The 23271-nt window shown below is 42.2% G+C and overlaps 1 protein-coding gene across 1 annotated transcript in view; it reads left to right on the forward strand.

The window, feature by feature from the left end:
• Window positions 1–23271, forward strand: part of LOC139376663 (growth arrest-specific 7b) — a 54046-nt gene that overhangs the window by 12431 nt on the left and 18344 nt on the right. Inside the window, exon 2 of the mRNA XM_071119501.1 lies at window positions 14107–14224. Within this exon, the coding sequence (XP_070975602.1) occupies window positions 14107–14224 (118 nt within the window). The remainder of the gene's footprint in view (window positions 1–14106; window positions 14225–23271) is intronic.

Here is a 23271-nt window from a genome sequence, read left to right on the forward strand (position 1 = left end):
GTGGGAAGAAGGTGCTCTGGTCAGATGAAACCAAAATTGAACTTTTTGGCAACAATGCAAAACGTTATGTTTGGCGTAAAAGCAACACAGCTGAACACACCATCCCCACTGTCAAACATGGTGGTGGCAGCATCATGGTTTGGGCCTGCTTTTCTTCAGCAGGGACAGGGAAGATGGTTAAAATTGATGGGAAGATGGATGGAGCCAAATACAGGACCATTCTGGAAGAAAACCTGATGGAGTCTGCAAAAGACCTGAGACTGGGACGGAGATGTGTCTTCCAACAAGACAATGATCCAAAACATAAAGCAAAATCTACAATGGAATGGTTCAAAAATAAACATATCCAGGTGTTAGAATGGCCAAGTCAAAGTCCAGACCTGAACCCAATCGACAATCTGTGGAAAGAACTGAAAACTGCTGTTCACAAATGCTCTCCATCCAACCTCACTGAGCTCGAGCTGTTTTGCAAGGAGGAATGGGAAAAAATGTCAGTCTCTCGATGTGCAAAACTGATAGAGACATACCCCAAGCGACTTACAGCTGTAATCGCAGCAAAAGGTGGCGCTACAAAGTATTAACTTAAGGGGGCTGAATAATTTTGCACGCCCAATTTTTCCGTTTTTGATTTGTTAAAAAAGTTTGAAATATCCAATAAATGTCGTTCCACTTCATGATTGTGTCCCACTTGTTGTTGATTCTTCACAAAAAAATACAGTTTTATATCTTTATGTTTGAAGCCTGAAATGTGGCAAAAGGTCGCAAAGTTCAAGGGGGGTGAATACTTTCGCAAGGCACTGTGTGTATATATATATATCACACACACACACACACACACACACACACACACACACACACACACACACACACACACACACACTTTTTTGGTTACTACATGATTCTATATGTGTTATGTCATAGTTTTGATGTCTTTACTATTATTATACTATGTAGAAAATTGTAAAAAATATAGAAAAATCCTATATATAATATATATATTTTTTGTTGAGATTATTCAAAGTAGCCACCCTTTGCCTTGATGTCAGTTTTGCACACTCTTGGCATTCTCTCAACCAGCTTCACTTGGAATGCTTTTCCAACAGTCTTGAAAGAGTTCCCACACGCTGAGCACTTTTTGACTGCTTTTCCTTCACTCTGCGGTCCAACTCATCCCAAACCAACCCAATTGGGTTGAGGTCGGGTGATTGTGGAGGGCAGGTCATCTGATGCAGCAGGCCATCACTCTCCTTCTTGGTCAAATAGCCCTTACACAGCCTGGCGGTATGTTGGGTCAATGTCCTGTTGAAAAACAAATATGGGTCCCACTAAGCGCAAACCAGATGGGATGGCGTGTCGCTGCAGAATGCTGTGTTAGCCATGCTGGTTAAGTGTGCCTTGAATTTTTTTTAAATCACAGACCGTGTCACCAGCAAAGCACCCCCACACCACCAACACCACCTCCTCCATGCCTCACGGTGGAAAACACACATGCGGAGATCATCCATTCACCTACTCTGCATCTCACGAAGACACGGCGGTTGAAACCAAAAATCTCAAATTTGAACTCGTCAGACCAAAGGTCAGATTTCCACCGGTATAATGTCCATTGCTCGTGTTTCTTGGCCCAAGCAAGTCTCTTCTTCTTATTGGTGTACTTTAGTAGTGGTTTCTTTGCAACAATTCGGCCATGAAGTCCTGATTCGCGCAGAGGATGTTGAGATGTCTGTTACTTGAACTCTGAAGCATTTATTTGGACTGCAATTTCTGAGGCTGGTAAACTCTCTAATGAACCTATCCTCTGCAACAGAGGTAACTCTGGGTCTTACGTTCCTGTGGCGGTCCTTATGAGAACCAGTTTCTTCATAGTGCTTGGTTTTTGCGACAGCACTTGATGTCTTAAAGTACTGATGGACTGTCGTTTCTCTTTGCTTATTTGAGCTGTTCGTGCCATAATATGGACTTGGTCTTTTACCAAATAGGGCTATCTTCTGTATCTACCTTGTCACAACACAACTGATTGGCTCAAACGCATTAAGAAGGAAAGAAATTCCACAAATTAACTTTTAACAAGGCACAGCTGTTAATTGAAAAGCATTCCAGGTGACCACCTCATAAAGCTTGGTGAGAGAATGCCAAGATTGTGCAAAGCTGTCATCAAGGCGAAGGGTGGCTACTTTGAAGAATCTCAAATATTTAAAAAACAACAACACTTTTTTTTTGGTTACTACATGATTCCATATGTCATTTCATAGTTTTGATATCTTCATTATTCTTCTACAATGTAGAAAATAGTCAAATTAAAGAAACCCTGGAATGAGTAGGTGTGTCCAAACTACTGACTGGTACTGTATGTATTAGAGGTTGACTGATTAATCGGAATGGCCGATTAATTAGGGCCGATTTCAAGTTTTCATAACAATCGGAAATACCGATTTCCGATGCCGCCCGTTAGATAAAATACCGAACGGTTCCGTATTTCACTGAAATAATAAACGTTTTGTTTTTTCGAAATGATAGTTTCCGGAATCGATCATATTAATGACCAAAGGCTCGTATTTCTGTGTGCTATTATGTTATAATTAAGTCTGATTTGATAGAGCAGTCTGACTGAGCAGCAGCAGGCCCGTAATCATTCATTCAAACAGAACTTTCGGGCGTTTTGCCAGCAGCTCTTCGCAAGCACAGCGCTGTTTGACTTCAAGCCTATCAGCCTAATGGCTGGTGTAACCAATGTGAAATGGCTAGCTAGTTAGCTGGGTGTGCGCTAATACTGTTTCAAACGTCACTCGCGTTTAGATTTGGAGAAGTTATTCCCCTTGCGCTGCAAGTGCCGCGGCTTTTGTGGAGCGATGGGTAACGATGCTTCGAGTGTGGCTTCGAGTGAGCCCGGGTAGGGTCAAGGAGGGGGACGGAAGCTATACTGTTACACTGGCAATACTATAGTGCCTATAAGAACATCCAATAGTCAAAGGTATATGAAATACAAATGGTATAGAGAGAAATAGTCCTGTAAATACTATATTAACTACAACCTAAAACCTCTTACCTTGGAATATTGAAGTCTCATGTTAAAAGGAACCACCAACTTTCATATGTTCTCATGTTCTGAGCAAGGAACTTAAACGTTAGCTTTTTTACATGGCACATATTTTCTATGGCACACATTTTTACATGGCACATATTACTTTCTTCTCCATCACTTTGTTTTTGCATTATTTAAACCAAATTGAACATGTTTCATTATTTATTTGAGGCTAAATTAAATGTATTGATGTTTTATATTAAGTTAAAATAAGTGTTAATTCGGTATTGTTGTAATTGTCATAAATTTTTAAAAAATGCAGATTTTAATCGGTATTGGATTTTTTGGTCCCCCAATAATCGGTATCGGCGTTGAAAAATCATTATCTGTCGACCTCTAGTATGTATTCACACCCCTGAGTCAATACTTTGTAGAAGCACCTTTGGCAGCGATTTCCGCTGTGAGTCTTTCTGGGTAAGTCTTTAAGAGCTTTCCACACCTGGATTGAGCACCATTTGCCCATTTGTTTAAAAAAAAGAACGTTTTTATTATTAAAAAAATTCTTAAAGTTCTGTCATTGTTTTGTTGATCATTGCTAGAAAACCATTTTCAGATCCTGTCATAGATTCTCAAGTAGATTTAAGTCAACTGTAACTCAGTGCTTGAACTGCCTGTGCTTAGCTACAATACGTTTTTTTTTTATCCTGAAAAACTCCCTAGTCCTAAACAATTACTAGCATACCCATAACATGATGCAGCCACCACTTTGCTTTAAAATATGGAGTGGTACTCAGTAATGTGTTGTATTGGATTTGCCCCAAACGTAACACTTTGTATTCAGGGCAAAAAAAAATATTGCTTTGCATGTTTTGTAATATTTAAAAAAAATTCTGTACAGGCTTCCTTCCTTTCACTCGGTCATTTAGGTTAGTATTGCGGAGTTAACTACAATGTTGTTGATACATCCTCAGTTTTCTCCGATCACAGCTATTAAACCTTGTTACTATTTTAAAGTCAGCATTGTGACATTGCCTCATTGTGAAATCACTGGTTTCCTTCTTCTCCGGCAATAGAATGGTAGTAACTGGATGTATTGATACACCATCCAAAATGTAATTAATAACTTCATCATGCTGAAAATTATATTCAATGTCTACTTTCTTTACCCATCTACCAATAGGTGCCTTTATTTGTGAGGCACTGGAAAACCTCCCTGGTCATTGTGGTGGAATCTGTGTTTGAAATTCACTGCTCGACTGAGGGACCTTACAATTATCTGTCTGTGTAGGGTACAGAGATGAGGTAGTCATTCAAAAATCATGTTAAACACTATTATTGCACACAGAGTGAGTCCATGCAACTTATGTGACTTGTTAAGTACATTTTTACTCTTGAACTTATTTAGACATGCCATAACAATAATGGGGTATTGTGTGTAGGCCAGTGACCAAAAAAACCAATGGTATTTAATCAATTTTGAATTTAGATTGTAACACAACAAAATGTGGAAACAGTCAAGGGATGTGAATACTTTCTGAAGTCACTGTATATATTTCCACACTATGAGGCTGGAATAATACTGTGAAAATTATGATTATGCCCCTTTAATGTAAAGACGTAAGCGTGCCTCAGTTCAGCTGGCGGCAAGCTGAAGTCGGCTAGGCGAACCAAACGAGTGTGCTCGCATACAGTGGCGTGCGAAAGTATTCACCCCCCCTTTGCATTTGTCCTATTTTGTTACCTTAATTTTTTTGAGGGGGGGGGTTGCATCATTTGATTTACACAACATGCCAACCACTTTGAAGATAAACAAGAAAAAATAGAACTATTCACCCCCTCAAAGTCAATACTTTGTAGAAACAACTTTTGCCGCAATTACACCTGCAAGTCTCTTGGGGTATGTCTCTATAAGCTTGGCACATCTAGCCACTGGGATGTTTGCCCATTCTTCAGGGCAAAACTTCTCCAGCTCCTTCAAGTTGGATGGGTTCCGCTGGTGTATTGCAATCTTTAAGTCATACCACAGATTCTCAATTGGATTGAGGTCTGGGCTTTGACTAGGCCATTTCAAGACATTTTAAATGTTTCCCCTTAAACCTCTCAAGTGTTGCTTTAGCAGTATGCTTAGGGTCATTGTCCTGCTGGAAGGTGAACCTCCGTCCCAGTCTCAAATCTCTGGAAGACTGAAACGGATTTCCCTGTATTTAGCACCATCCATCATTCCTTCAATTCTGATCAGTCTCCCAGTCCCTGCCGATGGAAAAACATCCCCACAGCATGATGCTGCCACCATGCTTCACTGTGGGGGTGATGAGGTGTTGGGTTTGCGCCAAACATAGCGTTTTCCTTGATGGTCAAAAAGCTCAATTTGTAGTCTCATCTGACCAGAGTACCTTATTCCATATGTTTGGGGAGTCTCCCACATGCCTTTTAGCAAACACCAAACGTATTTGCTTATTTTCTTCTTTAAACTATGGCTTTTTTTCTGGCCACAGAAGCTCCTTAAGGGTTGTCTTTGGTCTCTTTGTTGCTTCTCTGATTAATGCCCCCCTTGCCTGGTCCATGAGTTTTGATGGGCGGCCCTCTCTTGGCAGGTTTGTTGTGGTGCCATATTCTTGTCATATTTTAATAATAGATTTAATGGTGCTCTGTGGGATGTTCAAAGTTTCTGATATTTTTATATAACCCAACCCTGATCTGTACTTTAACCAGGTAAGCCAGTTGAGAACAAGCTCTCATTTACAACTGTGACCTGGCCAAGATAAAGCAAAGCAGTGTGACACAGTTACACATGGAATAAACAAACAGTCAATAACCCGATAGAAAAGTCTATATACAGTGTGTGCAAATGAAGTAAGATTAGGGAGGTAAGGCAATAAATAGGCCATAGTGGCAAAATAATTACAATTTTGCAAATAAACACTGGAGTGATAGATGTGCAAGTAGAGACACTGGGGTGCAAAGGAGCTACAAAAATATAAATAACAATATGGGGTAGTTGGATGGGCTATTTACAGATGGGCTATGTACAGGTGCAATGATCTGTGAGCTGCTCTGATAGTTGATGCTTAAAGTTAGTGAGGGAGACATGAGTCTCCAGCTTCAGGGATTTTTGCAATTCAGTCATTGGCTGCAGAGAACTGGAAGGAAAGGCGGCCAAAGAGGAATACGCTTTGGGGATGACCAGTGAAATATACCTGCTGGAGCGCATGCTACGGGTGGGTGCTGCTATGGTGACCAGTGAGCTAAGATAATGCAGGGCTTTACCTAGCAACGACTTATAGATGACCTGGAGCCAGTAGGTTTGGCGACGAATATGAAGCGAGGGCCAGCCAATGAGAGCATACAGGTCTCAGTGGTGGGTAGTATATGGGGCTTTGGTGACGAAACGGATGGCACTGTGATGGACTGCATCCAATTTGCTGAGTAGAGTGTTGAAGGCTATTTTATAAATGACATCGCCAAAGTCAAGGATCGGTAGGATAGTCAGTTTTAGGAGGGTATGTTTGGCAGCATGAGTGAAGGATGCTTTGTTGCGAAGTAGGAAGCTGATTCTAGATTTAATTTTGGATTGGAGATGCTTAATATGAGTCTGAAAGGAGAGTTTACAGTCTGACCAGACACCTAGGTGTTTGTAGTTGTCCACATATTCTAAGTCAGAACCGGCCAGAGTAGTGATGCTAGCAGGTGCGGGCAGCGATCGGTTGAAGAGCATGCATTTAGTTTTACTTGCATTTAAGAGTAGTTGGAGGCCACAGAAAGAGTTGTATGTCATTGAAGCTTGTCTGGAGGTTAGTTAACAGTGTCCAAAGAAGGGCCAGAAGCATACAGAATTTTGTCGTCTGAGTAGAGGTGGATCAAAGAATCACCATCCGCAAGAGCGACATCACTGATGTATACAGAGAAAAGAGTCAGCCCGAGAATTGAACCCTGTGGCACCCCCGTAGAGACTGCCAGAGGTCTGGACAACAGGCCGTCCGATTTGACACACTGAACTCTGTCTGAGAGTTAGTTGGTGAACCAGGCAAGGCAGTCATTTGAGAAACCAAGGCTGTTGAGTCTGCCGATAAGAATGCGGTGATTGACCGAGTCGAAAGCCTTGGCCAGGTCGACGAATTCGGCTGCACTTTTGTCAATGGCGATTTTGATATCATTTGGGACCTTGAGTGTGCTGAGGTGCACCCATGACCAGCTCAGAAACCAGATTGCATAGCGGAGAAGGTACGGTGGGTTTCGAAATCGTCGGTGATCTGTTTGTTAACTTGGCTTTCGAAGACCTTGGAAAGGCAGGGTAGGATAGATATAGGTCTCTAACAGTTTGGGTCTAGAGTGTCTTCCCCTTTGAAGAGGGGGATGACCGCGGCAGCTTTCCAATCTTTGGGGATCTCAGACGATACGAAAGAGGTTGAACAGGATAGTAATAGGGGTTGCAACAATTGCGGCGGATCATTTTAGAAAGAGAGGGTCCAGATTGTCTAGCCCAGCTGATTTATAGGGGTCCAGATTTTGCTACTTTTTCAGAACATCAGCTATCTGGATTTGGGTGAAGTAGAAATTGGAGAGGCTTGGGTAGGTTGCTGTGGGGGGTGCAAAGCTTTTGACAGGGGTAGAGGCAGCCAGGTGGAAAGCAAGGCCAGCCGTAGAGAAATGCTTCTTGAAATTCTCAATAATCGTGGATTTATCGGTGGTGACAGTTTCCTAGCCTCAGTTCAGTGGGCAGCTGGGAGGAGGTGCTCCTATTTTCAATGGACTTTACAGTGTCCCAGACCTTTTTGGAGTTTGTGCTACAGGATGCAAATTTCTGTTTGAAAAAGTTAGCCTTTGCTTTCCTAACTGCATTTGTACATTGGTTCCTAACTTCCCTGAAAAGTTGCATATCACGGGGGCTATTCGATGCTAATGCAGTACGCCACAGGATGTTTTTGTGCTGGTCAAGGGCAGTCAGGTCTGGAGTGAACCAAGGGCTACAGTTGGAGTCATTGAAACTTGTTTTTTCCACACCTCCACAAATTTCTTGTTAACAAACTATAGTTTTGGCAAGTTGGTTAGGACATCTACTTTGTGCATGACACGTCATTTTTCCAACAATTGTTTACAGACAGATTATTTCACTTATAATTCGCTGTATCACAATTCCAGTGGGTCAGAAGTTTACATACACTAAGTTGACTGTGCCTTTAAACAGCTTGGAAAATTACCTACCTTCAAACTCAGTGCCTCTTTGCTTGACATCATGGGGAAATCAAAAGAAATCAGCCAAGTCCTCAGAACATTTTTTGTAGACCTCCACAAGTCTGGTTCATCCTTGGGAGCAATTTCCAAAACGCCTGAAGGTACCACGTTCATCTGTACAAACAATAGTACGCAAGTATAAACACCATGGAACCACGCAGCTGTCATACAGCTCAGGAAGGAGATGCGTTCTGTCTCCTAGAGATGAACATACTTTGGTGCGAAAAGTGCAAATCAATCCCAGAACAACAGCAAAGGACCTAATGTAGATGCTAGAGGAAACGGGTACAAAAGTATCTTTATCCACAGTAAAATGAGTCCTATATCGACATAAACTGAAAGGCCGCTCAGCAAGGAAGAAGCCCCTGACCCAAAACCGCCAAAACCAGACTACGGTTTGCAACTGCACATGGGGACAAAGATCATACTTTTTGGAGAAATGTCCTCTGGTCTGATGAAACAAAAATATAACTGTTTGGCCATAATGACCATCATTATGTTTGGAGGAAAAAGGGGGAGTCTTGCAAACCGAAGAACAACATCCCAATAGTGAAGCACGGAGGTGGCAGCATTATTTTGTGGGGGTGCTTTGCTGCAGGAGGGCCTGGTGCACTTGACAAAATAGATGGCATCATGAGGATATAAAATTCTGTGGATATATTGAAGCAACATCTCAAGACCTCAGTCAGGAAGTTAAAGCTTGGTCACACATGAGTCTTCCAAATGGACAATGACCCCAAGCATACTTCCAAAGTTGCGTCAAAATGGCTTAAGGACAACAAAGTCAAGGTATTGGAGTGGCCATCACAAAGCCCTGACCTCAATCTTATAGAACATTTTGTGGGCAAAACTGAAAAAGTGTGTGTGAGCAAGGAGGCCTCCAGGAGGAATGGGACAAAATTCATCCAACTTATTGTGGAAGCTTGTGGAAGGCTACCCAAAACATTTGACCCAAGTTAAACAATTTAAAGGCAATGCTACCAAATACTAATTGAGTGTATGTAAACTTCTGACCCACTGGGAATGTGATGAAAGAAATAAAAGCTGAAATAAATAATTATCTCTACTATTATTCTGACATTTCACATTCTTAAAATAAAGTGGTGATCCTAACTGACCTAAGACGGGGGATTTTTACTAGGATTAAATGTCAAGAATTGTGAAAAACTAAGTTTAAATGTATTTGGCTAAGGTGTATGTAAACTTTTGACTTCAACTGTATATCTGTTCTTGGTTCTAAATATTTTGAATGTGGCATGCTTATTTAAGATGGTGAGGAAAGCACTTTTAAAGAATAACCAGGCATCCTCTACTGACGGAATGAGGTCAATATCTTTCCAGGATACCCGGGCCAGGTTGATTAGAAAGGCTACTCGCTGAAGTGTTTTAGGGAGCGTTTGGCTGTGATGAGGGGTGGTCGTTTGACCGCGGACCCATTACGGATGCAGGCAATGAGGCAGTGATCGCTGAAATCCTGGTTGAAGACAGCAGAGGTGTATTTAGAGGGCAGGTTGGTCAGGACGATATCTATGAGGGTACCCTAGTTTACAGATATGGGGTTGTACCTGGTAGGTTCCGTAATAATTTGGGTGAGATTGAGGGCATCTCGCTTAGAATCTAGGACGGCCGGGGTGTTAAGCATGTCCCAGTTTAGGTCACCTAACAGTACAAACTCTGAAGATAAATGGGGGGCAATTAAATCACATATGGTGTCCAGGGCGCAGTTGGCGGCTGAGGGGGGTCTGTAACAAGCGGCAACAATGAGAGACTTTTATTTCTGGAAAGGTGGATTTTTAAAAGTAAAAGCTCGAACTCTTTGGGCACAAGACCTGAACTCTGCAGGCTGTCTCTGCAGTAGATTGCCACTCCACCCCCTTTGGCAGTTCTATCTTGGCAGAAAATGTTATATTTGAGGATAGAAATTTCAGAATTTTTGGTGGCCTTCCTAAGCCAGGATTCAGACACGGCTAGGACCTCAGGGTTAGCGGAGTGTGCAAAAGCAGTGAATTAAACTGACTTAGGGAGGAGGCTTCTGATGCATGAAACCAATGCTTTTACAGTTACAGGAGTCAACAAATGATAGCGCCTGGGGAATAGGAGTGGAGCTGGGGGCTACAGGGCCTGGGTTAACCTCGACATCACCAGAGGAGGAGTAGGATAAGGGTACGGCTAAAAGCTATAAGAACTGGTTGTCTAGTGCGTTGGGGACAGAGAATAAAAGGAGCAAATTTCTGGGTGTGTTAGAATAGATTCAAGGCATAATGTACAGACAAGGGTATGATAGGATGTGAGTACAATGGTGGTAAACCTATGCGTTGCGTGATGAGAGAGGTTTCGTCTCTGGAGTTATCAATTTTCATAGGTGAGGTCTCCGCATGTGTCTGGGGTGGAACGGAAGAGCTATCTAAGGCAATTTGTGCAGAACTGAGGGCTCTACAGTGATATAAAGCAATAAAAACTAGCCAAGACAGCAGTAGACAAGGCATATTGACATTAGAGAGAGGCATAAATCAATCACAGGTGTTGATCAGGAGAGCTAAGACAACAATGGGTAAATGGTGAAGAAAGGGCAGAGCGGGTCAGTTAGATACATACAGGACCTGAGTTAGAGGCTGGGGCTGACAGGTTAACAAAATGAGGTACTGTGTTATTGAAACAGCATCAGCTGTGTAGCCGAGTGATCATAGGGTCAAAAGAGTAGCAATAGGTTAGAAAGGGTGCTGTACGGTATTCACTACTATACTGGGCGAGCAGGGCACACAGCATTCAGAAAAAGCTAACGGGCCGGGGCTAGTAGATGGTTCTGCGGCGATATCGTAACATAATAGCCTGTTGAGATCACATCGGCAGTCTAGTTGTGATGGATCGGCAGAGCTCCGGGTCGACAATAAAGGGTCCAGGTCAATTGGCGAAGGAGGTAATTGTAGCCCTAGAATTAGTTGGTATATGGGCTTCGCTCGAGGCTAGCTGGTGCTTGCTTCGGGACAGAGGCGTTAGCTAACAGTAGCCACTCATTTGCAGCTAGTTAGCTAGCAGCTAGCTAGGAGTAATGATCCAGTGTAATGATCCAGAGCGGTCCGTGAGAGTAAATGTCATTCCAGTTAACAGAACAGATTAACTCATGTTATGGTTCAACACTGACATGTTTGTGTCTGGATAGTTACCACTTTGTTACAATATGTAAATATTAATGTTTTTTCTTTTGGAAAAGTTGTATTGTTGCATTTCCTTTAAAACAGCTCATGTATTTTTGCACATCATTTTGTACACATAAAAAAGGCATAAAAACATAAAACAGTGTTGATACATTTAAATTAGTTAAAAAGTACATGTTAAAAACAATAAACAACCATAAATAAAAGTACTTTTTCCTTGTAAAAAAAACATCAAATTCTGTAAAAGCCATTTAAAATGTGTACAAATGATTTAACAAGGTAAAAAGTCACTTTGCTAAAAGGCTGTCTTTGGTCCTTTATACTAGAGGTCGACTGATTATGATTTTTCAACACCGATACCGATTATTGGAGGACCCAAAAATGCCGATACCGATTAATCGGCCGATTTTTTTTTTTTTTTTCTTTTTTTTTTTCAATTTACATTTTTTTAAAATTTGTAATAATGACAATTACAACAATACTGAATTAACACTTATTTTAACTTAATACATCAATAAAATCAATTTAGCCTCAAGTAGATAATGAAACATGTTCAATTTGGTTTAAATAATGCAAAAACAAAGTGTTGGAGAACGTATAAGTGCAATATGTTCTAACGTTTCAGTTCCTTGCTCAGAACATGAGAACATATGAAAGCTGGTGGTTCCTTTTAACATAAGTCTTCAATATTCCCAGGTAAGAAGTTTTAGTTATTATAGGACTATTTCCCTCTATACCATTTGTATTTCATTAACCTTTGACTATGGGACCTTTTATTATAGGCACTTTAGTATTGCCAGTGTAACAGTATAGCTCTCATCGCTCCTCCCTGGGCTCGAACCAGCAACACAACGACAAACAGCCACCACATCGAAGCAGCGTTACCCATGCAGAGCAAGGGAAACAACCACCCCAAGTTTGAAACGCTATTAGCGCGCGCTAACTAGCCAGCCATTTCACTTCGGTTACTCTCCGGAGTTGATAGGTTTGAAGTCATAAACAGCGCATTGCTTGATGCACAACGAAGAGCTGCTAGCAAAACTCACGAAAGTGCTGTTTGAATGAATGTTTACGCGCCTGCTTCTGCCTACCACCGCTCAGTCATATACTTAGATACTTGCATAAAATCTTACTGAGCACACAACACAGGACACGCTAGATAATATCTAGTAATATCATCAACCATGTGTAGTTAACTAGTGATTATGATTGTTTTTTATAAGATAAGTTTAATGCTAGCTAGCATTTGCGTAACTGTGGAGTGCAACGAGAGAGAGGCAGGTCGTTATTGCGTTTGACTAGTTAACTGTAAGGTTGCAAGATTGGATCCCCCGAGCTGACAAGGTGAAAATCTGTCTTTCTGCCCCTGAACGAGGCAGTTAACCCACTGTTCCTAGGCCGTCATTGAAAATAAGAATGTGTTCTTAACTGACTTGCCTACTTAAATAAAGATTAAATAAAGGTGTAAAAAAAATAATAAAATCGTCAAATCGGCGCCCCAAAAATACCGATTTCCGATTGTTATGAAAACTTGAAATCGGGCCCTAATTAATCGGCCATTCCGATTAATTGGTCGACCTCTACTTTGTACAGGAACGGGGTCCTTATCAAACTCGACTGCTCCTCCGAATCAAATACCGTAAATATTAATGTTATACTAAAATACGTAATGTGCAAAAATATTCAAGATGATTGAAATGTGTAGTGTACAACCTAACATAATGAACAGGAATGACATTTTACTCTCACGGGTGGCCTTATATATAACTATATGAAAGCCACGCCCCAAATAGACCACGCCTCCTGAAAATAACCTGTGGATTACATTAAAGGAGACCCAGCTGCTGTGTCCACCCAGCATGAAAGTGAATTAAAAACCCAAAGGATGGTTAAATTAACCCATTTTTGGGTAATCAAAATAACCCAACATGTTGGGTTATTCACACAACCCAACTGGCTGAGTCAAAATAACTCAGCGTGTGTTCTTTCAAATATTTACCCAGCGCTGGGTTACTAAATAACCCAAATTGGGTTGTTTTTATCCCAGCATCTTTTTGAGTGTACCGTGAAATTTCCCCTCACCTAAAAGTAATCCAAGGTTCTCATTAACTAATAAGATGTCTTAAGATGTCTCTCCCTTTGTCCCGCTGTAGACATGCAGTCATGTAATTGTTTTAAGATCTTAACCTGCACTTAGAACTGTCCCGAATCACTCCAGTCTATGGATTACTATTACTTACACCCACTAGAACAAATCTCTTATAGACGCTTGACGAGTTGGCACCCGCTCCAGTAACAGAGAGTAATTATGGAATTTCATCCGGGTTTTCCCAACCACCCCAAACAATGTGTTACAATGGCCTTGGCCTTGTACTTAACAATGTTGTTTTCATGTTGTTAATCAATAGCAGCTGGCCAGAGTTGGCTACACACTCACCTGTGTTAGTCAGCATAGTGTGTTTGTGTGTGCAAGTACGTTCAATCAGTTCTATCATGCCTGGCCAATAGCAGACTGGCTCTAGTTGTTTTTTTTGTTTTTTTTGTATTGTAATATACCGCAGTCTATCCACTAACAGTTGCTAATTGTGAAATGAGCTAGAAACAAAAGACACACCGTAAGCACTCTCATGTGAATGCTCAAAGCCCTTATGTTCAATTTATTAATCTTATATGTCTTTAATTTATCTGTTTTGACAGAAAACGGCGTCTATGACCTCACTGCCTGTTGAGGACCTCGGAGAGCCTCTCCCTCAACACTGGAAGTGCTACATGTCACCACAAGGGCGGCACTACTATGTCAACACAGCCAGCAACGGTAAGGACACACATGGAGACTGATATACATGTATTGCCTAAGATAAATTGATTCATATGAATCTAGAGATGTTGAAGGTCACTGCTACTTAACAATGTCCTCAGAGCACTAGTTGACTGCTGAGGTGTCTGACTGGTACTGCTGGGTGTCGAGGCACATTAAAGACTTGGGGAAGATCTCTCCTCTTCACACCATTGTTTCAGTCCACACAATTAGCTGTCTGTCTCTATCCCCAGCGCCACCACTCAAACACACAGACAGGGACAGAGACACACAGAGACTGAGAAAGCAACACTGTGAGCTTTCCTCTGTTTCGAATAGGACAGGCACTGGCACCGTATTGATTTACTGACCTTAAATGAACTCGGGAGGAAACGTGAAGTGTTGACATGATGGTGTGAAATGGAATGGAAGACCTGCTGGGGGATGTTATTATGCCTGCTGTGGGTGTCATGGCAACTACAGAGAGGAGGGGAGGGGGGTGGATGAATGAAGTTCAGGTTCTGAGTTTATTTTTGAGGAGAAGTAAGATTGGCAGCACAGCACTGGGAGGTTGTAGACTGTAGATCTACTGTATTTTTTTCATGAAACCACTCACTTAGGAGTAAAGCGATTCAGTGCCTTAACAAGTTGTGGTGTGAATGATAGTAGCTGTAATTAAGACCAAAGGCATTCCCAGTGTGCATGTCTGGGATCATGGTTTTACTGTGTGGAGCGGAAAGATTGTGTGTAGAGTTGGGCACATGGTCCACACTTGACCATGAGAAAACATCTACAATTTGGCAAACCAAAACTCCACCCAGAAACACAACCAGAATAACAAGTTGCTCCTTCCTCTCTCTCCTTTTTTAAATGCAGGTCTCTTTGGTGAATGTGTTAATGGGAAAGAGGAAAGACAAACCAAACTAGAGGGCAGTCATGTTTGGCTACACCCTCTTCTGAAGGATTGTCTACCACACAGCCAAAAGCATGGCAAAACCCCTTCACAATTGTGGTTATTTCACCCTACAGACTCATTTCATATCGGAGTTGATTCCACTGATCTGTTGTGTGCTTCTCTGTCTGCAGAATAACCATGTCTTCAGTAGATAACCATCTCTCTGACTCCAGGGTTGCGGAGAGATGAGGGGGGTAATGGTCCCATGGAACTCTTTTGTTCTTGACGTTGGACTCGTTTTATTTGCTGTCAGATTTCCTTGGAGGGAAATGCTTCATCTTTCATAACTTTGCACAAAAATACACACAGCTGTAACGGTCATCCCAGCTGAAAAATTCAAAATGATTATTGTACTTGTGGTATTGCAAAATCGGCCTCTGAGGGGCATAGACAATCACCAGTCCTTCTTTGATTGTGCTTTCCTCAAGTAATTGGAAATGTAAGCACAATAAATGCACAGTACACACACACACACACACACACACACACACACACACACACACACACACACACACACAGTCAACAAGCAGAGCCACTGTAACTAGGACTTTTCCAAACAGTCTCCAACTAACTAACTGAAGCAATCTGCTATTTATAGGATATCCGCCATTTCAAACGGGCCTCCCTCCCTCTTATGTTAAAGTTCAGATAGATTAGATAATGTTTTGCGTGCGTGCACATATGTATGCTATGTGTGTGCGCACAACACGTACATGCATGTGCGTCCGCGTGTATTATGTTTCTGCGTTCCTATAGTAACCAGAGGACCATCATGCGTGGGTGAGCTAGTGCTGTAAAGGTTCCTGAGTTACAGCTTGATTCTTGGAGGTTTCCTTCCTGTATTTCTATGCATTACAGTTTGGCAACTATGTTGTGTTTCAGTGTGATTCTGAACTGTGGTTTCCTCACATTCTCCCTGGGCATCCTCCTCTCTGTCCAGAGCGTAGCTTTTAGACCCACAGCCTGCCGTCTCCCAACATACACTATTAGACATTTTATAGATGCCTAGACTGTTTATTGTTGTCTATAAAATTGTCAGTAGACTCTGTAAAGGCTACAGTGACACAATGTTTTATGCTTAGTTCTCTCAATATGACTTTTTGACATACTATCATTTGTTGTGAGCTGTATTGGGCATTTGTGAGTTACCCTCCATGCTATAACCAGATAAATGTAGTCCGTGTGAACGGGCCATAGTGTGTGCATGCGAGGAGAGTGTCAGCTGGTTATGAATTAAAGATGGGGATTGCTAGACCTAACTAGGCCATATTACTACTAATTCTGTTCACTCACATTGATATCCCACACAACCAGCGCCGGTTCCAGGCATAAGTAACATAAGGGGTTGCTTAGGGCCCTTGGCTGCTAGGAGCCCCCAACACAATTTTTTTATCAGATATCAAAGTAAGACCCAGATGCAGGCTGTCGAAGTAACAATATTTAATGTTCCAACAGGGACAAGCAGAAGACAGGTCAAGGCGGGCAGAGGTTCAGGTCGGCGGGCAGAGGTTCAGGTCGGCGGGCAGAGGTTCAGGTCGGCGGGCAGGGTCGGGGTCAGGGGCGGGCAGAGGTTCAGGTCGGCGGGCAGAGGTTCAGGTCGGCGGGCAGAGGTTCAGGTCGGCGGGCAGAGGTTCAGGTCGGCGGGCAGAGGTTCAGGACGGCGGGCAGAGGTTCAGGACGGCGGGCAGAGGTTCAGGACGGCGGGCAGAGGTTCAGGACGGCGGGCAGAGGTTCAGGACGGCGGGCAGAGGTTCAGGTCGGCGGGCAGGGTCGGGGTCAGGGGCGGGCAGAGGTTCAGGTCGGCGGGCAGAGGTTCAGGTCGGCGGGCAGGGTCGGGGTCAGGGGCGGGCAGAGGTTCAGGTCGGCAGGCAGAGGTTCAGGACGGCGGGCAGAGGTTCAGGTCGGCGGGCAGGGTCGGGGTCAGGGGCGGGCAGAGGTTCAGGTCGGCGGGCAGAGGTTCAGGTCGGCGGGCAGAGGTTCAGGTCGGCGGGCAGGGGTACATGTCGGCGGTCGGGGTCAGGGGCGGGCAGAGGTTCAGGTCGGCGGGCAGAGGTACAGGTCGGCGGGCAGGGTCGGGGGCGGGCAGGGGTACAGGTCGGCGGGCAGGCTCAGGGTCGGGGCCAGGCAGAGGGGTCAGGCAGAAAGAGTCCAGAAAACAGGCAAGGGTCAAAACCGGGAGGACTAGGAAAGAGAAATAGAAAGCAGGAGCAAGGGAAAACGAACTGGCCCAGAAAGACAGGAAACACAGGGATCAATACACTGGGCAAAACAAACAACACCTGGAGGGGGTGGAGTCAATAACGAGACAGGTGAAACAGATCAGGGCGTGACAATTCTAATATTTTTTTTAGGAACTCAGTCGGGGTCTCAACTTACTATTGAGAATAAGAATAGTAGAATACACCAGGTGAATCAGCAGTTTTTCTGTTATGTCAGTCACGGACAGTCAGTCAATTTAGCCATGTAAACTAGCAATTTTTAGATTGGTAGTTAGTCTAGCCAGCTATCTAAACTTGTAGTAATTAATGACCGAATACCAACCGGGCATGCAGGGCACGTGCCTGAGTGCCCTGACCTCTAGGGGGCCCCCAATTGATTTTGTTAGTCATTCTCACTTAGATATCATATTAACATGCATAAGTCATTACAAAATGTGCAGAATTCCAGGAAATTACCTGTAAAACTGCAATTTTTTTTTATCTCTGCCGCATGTCAAAATGTGTAGAATTGCATGAAATGTATAAAATTTGCAGATGTTATCACAGGTGCAGCGAAATGCTTGTGTTTCTAGCTGTAATGGTGTTGTAATACCTAGGAATGACCCCATGTCAAAATGTGTGTGGCGGGGGGAGGAGCTTTAATATACTTTTAAAATGACTCAAATCAAAACTGTGTGGAGAAATTATAATGGACCTACATTCATACAGTTTTTTTTTTTTTTTACTGTATCCAGCTCGCTAGTAATCATCGAAATGAATGCTAGACAGTCCGTGATCATCGAACATTCCAAATATGATGGATAGAGGACTATTTTTAAAATATTTTTTACACATTTTGATGGCGAGGAAATATAACCAATTTTCTGTGCGGTCCTCCGGGATCAAAATGAGTTTGACACACCTGTGTAAGTGTATTGAAATCTTGTCTCAGCTATCCTGGAATTACAGCTTTGTAATGAGCTTGTTACAGAGTAAATAGGTTGGAGGATGTGTGTAGAGCTGCAGCCTACCTCTCATCTGAGCACACTGATGTAAAGTAGATAATCACTCCAATCTGCATTTCCAGGTGCCAGTTGCTAAGTAACAGACCCTTTTGATGTCAACAGTGTTACAGTTCTGTTGTAATCCTGATAGTAAATAGAGATGTTTCTTTCACCTTTCAGTCCATTATCCACTGATATTACATTAATTTCCTGTTAATTTTCTGATTAAACATGTCATGCATCTCGGGCCTACATGTAAAATTAAGATTTTTTTTTCCCCAATGTAATTTAAACATAGAAACATTCATTTCCTGATCATTTTCTTAGTAAAGTTGTCATGCAACTAGGCCGGCACATGAAATTAACACATTGTCAATGTTATTGAAACTATAAGGTCACTTGTCACAGAGACTTGCTATCTACAGTACCAGTCCAAAGTTTGGAAACACCTACTTATTCAAGGGTTTTTCATTTCATTTTTATATTTTCTACATGGTAGAATGATGTGAAGACATGAAAATTATGGAATCATATAGTAACCAAAAAAGTGTTAAAATAGATTGATTAGTTTATGTTTGAGATACTTCAAAGTAGTCACCCTTTGTCTTGATGACAGCTTTGCACACTCTTGGCATTCTCTCAACCAGCTTCATGAGGTAATCACCTGGAATGCATATCAATTAACAGGTGTGCAGACACTGGCCATGTTCAACGGGTGTACACACGTCACGTAATGTTAGTAAACGAGCCAGCCAGCTAACATTAGCTAGTTAAACAACAATGAACAGTGTCAACAATGCCACAGTGCTGGGAGCTAACCAAGCAGGGTCAATGTTAGCTAGCTAACATTAGGCTTTAACTAGAAAAGCAAACGGTTCTGGGAAACAAATAATGTCAGCTAGGGAGCCAGCCAGCTAACATTAGCTAGCTAGTTAACAGTACACTTTAGCTTAAGACAAATTGCTAGCTAGCTAGGTAAACAATGAACCTAGCTAGGTAAACAACGTTTAAGAGCACACACGTTATGTTAACTAATGAGCCAGCCAGCTAATGTTAGCTAGTTAAACAACAATGAACAGTGCCAACTATGCCACAGTGCTGGGAGCTAACCAACCAGGTTCAATGTTAGCTAGCTAACATTAGGCTTTAACTAGAAAAGCAAACGGCTCTGGGAAACTAATAATAGCATCCGCTAGGGAGCCAGCCAGGTAACGTTAGCTAGCTAGCTAACAGTACACTTTAGCTTGAAATTCAACCACTTTCTGTCAAAATTAGAAATGTGTAATATCTGAAAATGTAGCTAGCTATCTTACCTGTATGCATCCATCATGCATGATGATGTTTCTCCCTGTCAGGAATGACATACCACCTTTTCCCTTAGTTTGAAGATGTAATCCGGAGGTGTTTTCTCCATCTCTTTAGCAATCATCATACTCTAATTCCACTGATTTCAAAACTTTATCCTCCAGAAAATGGAGAGCAACGCTTATGCAGCTCCACTACAGAATACATTTAAAAAAAAGCTGCGTTCAACAGGATTACCAACACAGACTGACGAGCTCAAATAGACAGAAGCCTTCTATGTGGCAGACCAATCCTCTCTCCTCTCTCGGCATGGCCAGCCCACTCATTATCTCAGCCAATCATGGCTAGTGGGAAGGTTGCTCTCTTTTTCTGTGGCTTAACAAACAAGGCTCTGAATTTAACAATTTTATTCATATTTACAGATGGCATACAAGTTTGTTATTAAGGCACATGAAAGTTCACATGTTCGAGAAGGCATTTCTGACAAACGGCTCTCCTGTGAAGTTGTGACTTGCGACATACGCCCAGTTTCCTGAATCGGGTCACATATTATGGCAAGAACAGCTCAAATAAGCAAAGAGAAAAGACAGTCCGTCATTACTTTAAGACAGGAAGGTCAGTAAATGTGGAACATTTCAAGAACTTTGAAAATGTCTTCATGTGCAGTCGCAAAAAACATCAAGCACTATAATAAAACTGACTCTCACGAGGACCGCCACAGGAAAGGAAGACCCAGAGTTACCTCTGCTGCAGAGGATAAGTTAATTAGAGGTAACTGCACCTCAGATTGCAGCCCAAATAAATGCTTCACATATTTCAAGTAACCGACACATCTCAACATCAACTGTTCAGAGGACACTGCGTGAATCAGGCCTTCATGGTCAAATTACTGCAAAGAAACCACTACTAAAGGACACCAATAAGAAGAAGAGATTGCTTGGGCCAAGAAACACGAGCAATGGACATTAGACCGGTGGAAATCTGACCTTTTGGTCTGATGATTTAAAATGTAAGATTTTTGGTTCCAACTGGCGTGTCTTTGTGAGATGCAGAGTAGGTGAACGGATGATCTCTGCATTTGTGGTTCCCACCGTGAAGCATGGAGGAGTGATAGTGTGGGTATGCTTTTCTGGTGACGCTGTCAGTGATTTATTTAGAATTCTATGCACATTTAACCAGCATGGCTACCACAGCATTCTGCAGCGACACACCATCCCATCTGGGTCTGCGCTTAGTGGGACTATCATTTGTTTTTCAACAGGACAATGACCCACAACACACACCCAGTTGTAAGGGCTATTTGACCAAGGAGAGTGATGGAGTGCTGTGTCAGATGACCTGTCGTCCACATTCACCCAACCGCAAACCAATTGAAATGGACCACAGAAGAATGTTGGAAAAGCATTCCACATTAAGCTGGTTGAGAGAATGCAAAGAGTGTGCAAAGCTGTCATCAAGGCAAAGGGTGGCTACTTTGAAGAATATAAAATAGCACTGTTTTTGGTTACTACATGATTCCATGTGTTATTTCATAGTTTTGATGTCTTCACTATTATTCTACAATGTAGAAAATTGTAAAAAATAAAGAAAAACCCTTGAATGAGTAGGTGTTCTAAAACGTTTGACTGGTACTGTGAATATAACGTAAACCCGTATTTAACTTCGCTCATTGACACACTATACTCATGCTAATTTGACATGTCAATGTCACTTGAAGTAGCTGCATCGGTTTGTGATGTTACAACAACAAGTTACTGCAAACAACGAACACTGTTTTTTTTTCTCCCTCTGACATCACTGCACGTGCTATCGAGCAGCAGAATATATACAGCAAATGTGTTTTATCACGTTGCGTGACGCTCCTCAACTCCGTTTCATCAACAAAACACAAACAATCATCTCGGCAGTGGGACTTACAGTGGCGCTGTTTCCCCTACTGCGGATTCCATCTTTAATGATACTAGAATACCTGTCCCAGATTGCAGTAGAGATTTGATTGTGTTATTCTTTTGATGTATTTTATAGCACAATGACAATTATAGAGAGTGTAGTCGAGATTTGATTGAATCCTATCTTGATGTATCATTAGTATAGCTTAATGACACTTAGAGAGACTTGTCCCGTCTCGGGATTTTATTGCTACTGCTGTAGCTCCTGAGAGAAGGATACAGTGACATACAATTCCCCAGAGCTAACCTAATTATACTGTATGTCTCTCCATTAATATCTGATTCCCCCCATCAGATCCATTTCCTTTGTCAAGCTAACAGAGAGAAATAGAGGCAGAAGGCACCTTTTTAATGAACCGTTGTGACTGTGTTGTGACAGTGTTATACATCGTATCGGAAGGGAAAGACTCTCCTCCTAGGAGTCTGTCTGCCAAATCTCTCTCACCTTTCTCTGTTTCCGTCTCGCGCTCTCTCTCTCTCTCCCTCTCCCTCTCCCTCTCCCTCTCCCTCTCCATCTGTGTCATCGGAACTGATGGTTTTGGCTCAGTCTCTGCTTAGTACAGGCAGACAGCGGAGTGCTAGCCAAAGACACAAATGAAATAAAAGCTTGTTAGTCTCAACGACTATTCTCTCCCTGGTGACACTAAGGGGTAATTGAGATCAAATTTGTATTGTGAATTTGGATATTGGAGTTAAGTGAATCACAGATTTTCTCTCTGTCTCTCAGGTTCTGTGTCAGTCATGCTTCTTGTCCTCTTTTCTTTCGCTCTCTCCTTCTCTTCTTCTTGCTTCCTCCGGCGAGAGTAAAATGGGGACGCATGAGTTGAATGAGTGAGGCAGAGAGTCTTGGTGAAGTTAAACAGCCATATTGGATTCACTGAAAGTTTGCACCTGTTATTTTTAACACAGGGAGTTGAAGATAAAGCGGTGTCTTTTATTATCCGTATGAAAATAGCAGGTGCGGTGCTCTGCTCACAGGTGCAAACACTTAGTGAATCTGGCTCATATTCTTATATTGCTTTGGGAAGTTGTCAGTCAGCCTGACAACTGTTTAGTTGGATTGGACAGAAACTGTGCTTTCCTCACCTTCGCAACCATAAAAAAACACTTTCAAATGACAGCTAGCTACGCGGTGTACATGTTCCTCTTTATATTGAATAGTTTCTCAATGATAAAAAGGAATGCAAGTGATTTATACTGCACAACTTTGTTTTATGCGTTGTTTAACTTACTTAGGGTAAGCAAATTGTCTTGTCCCAGCAGTGACCCAGTAGAGTTGTAGTGACATGTTTTGGGGATTTAGAGAACTACAGTTGAAGTCGGACGTTTACATACACCGTAGACAAATACATTTAAACTCAGTTTTTCACAATTCCTGACATTGGGTTGGATCTTTAGATGTTCCAATGATGTCAAGCAAAGAGGCACTGAGTTTGAAGGTAGGCCTTGAAATACATCCACAGGTACAGCTCCAATGGACTCAAATGATGTCAATTAGCCTATCGGAAGCTTCTAAAGCCATGACATCATTTCCTGGAATTCTCCGAGCTGTTTAAAGGCACAGTCAACTTAGTGTATGTAAACCTCTGACCCACTGGAATTGTGATACAGTGAAATAATCTGTCTGTAAACAATTGTTGGAAAAATTACTTGT

This window comes from Oncorhynchus clarkii, chromosome 20 (assembly GCF_045791955.1).
Source record: "Oncorhynchus clarkii lewisi isolate Uvic-CL-2024 chromosome 20, UVic_Ocla_1.0, whole genome shotgun sequence".
In the NCBI taxonomy this organism is placed as follows: Eukaryota; Metazoa; Chordata; class Actinopteri; order Salmoniformes; family Salmonidae; genus Oncorhynchus; species Oncorhynchus clarkii.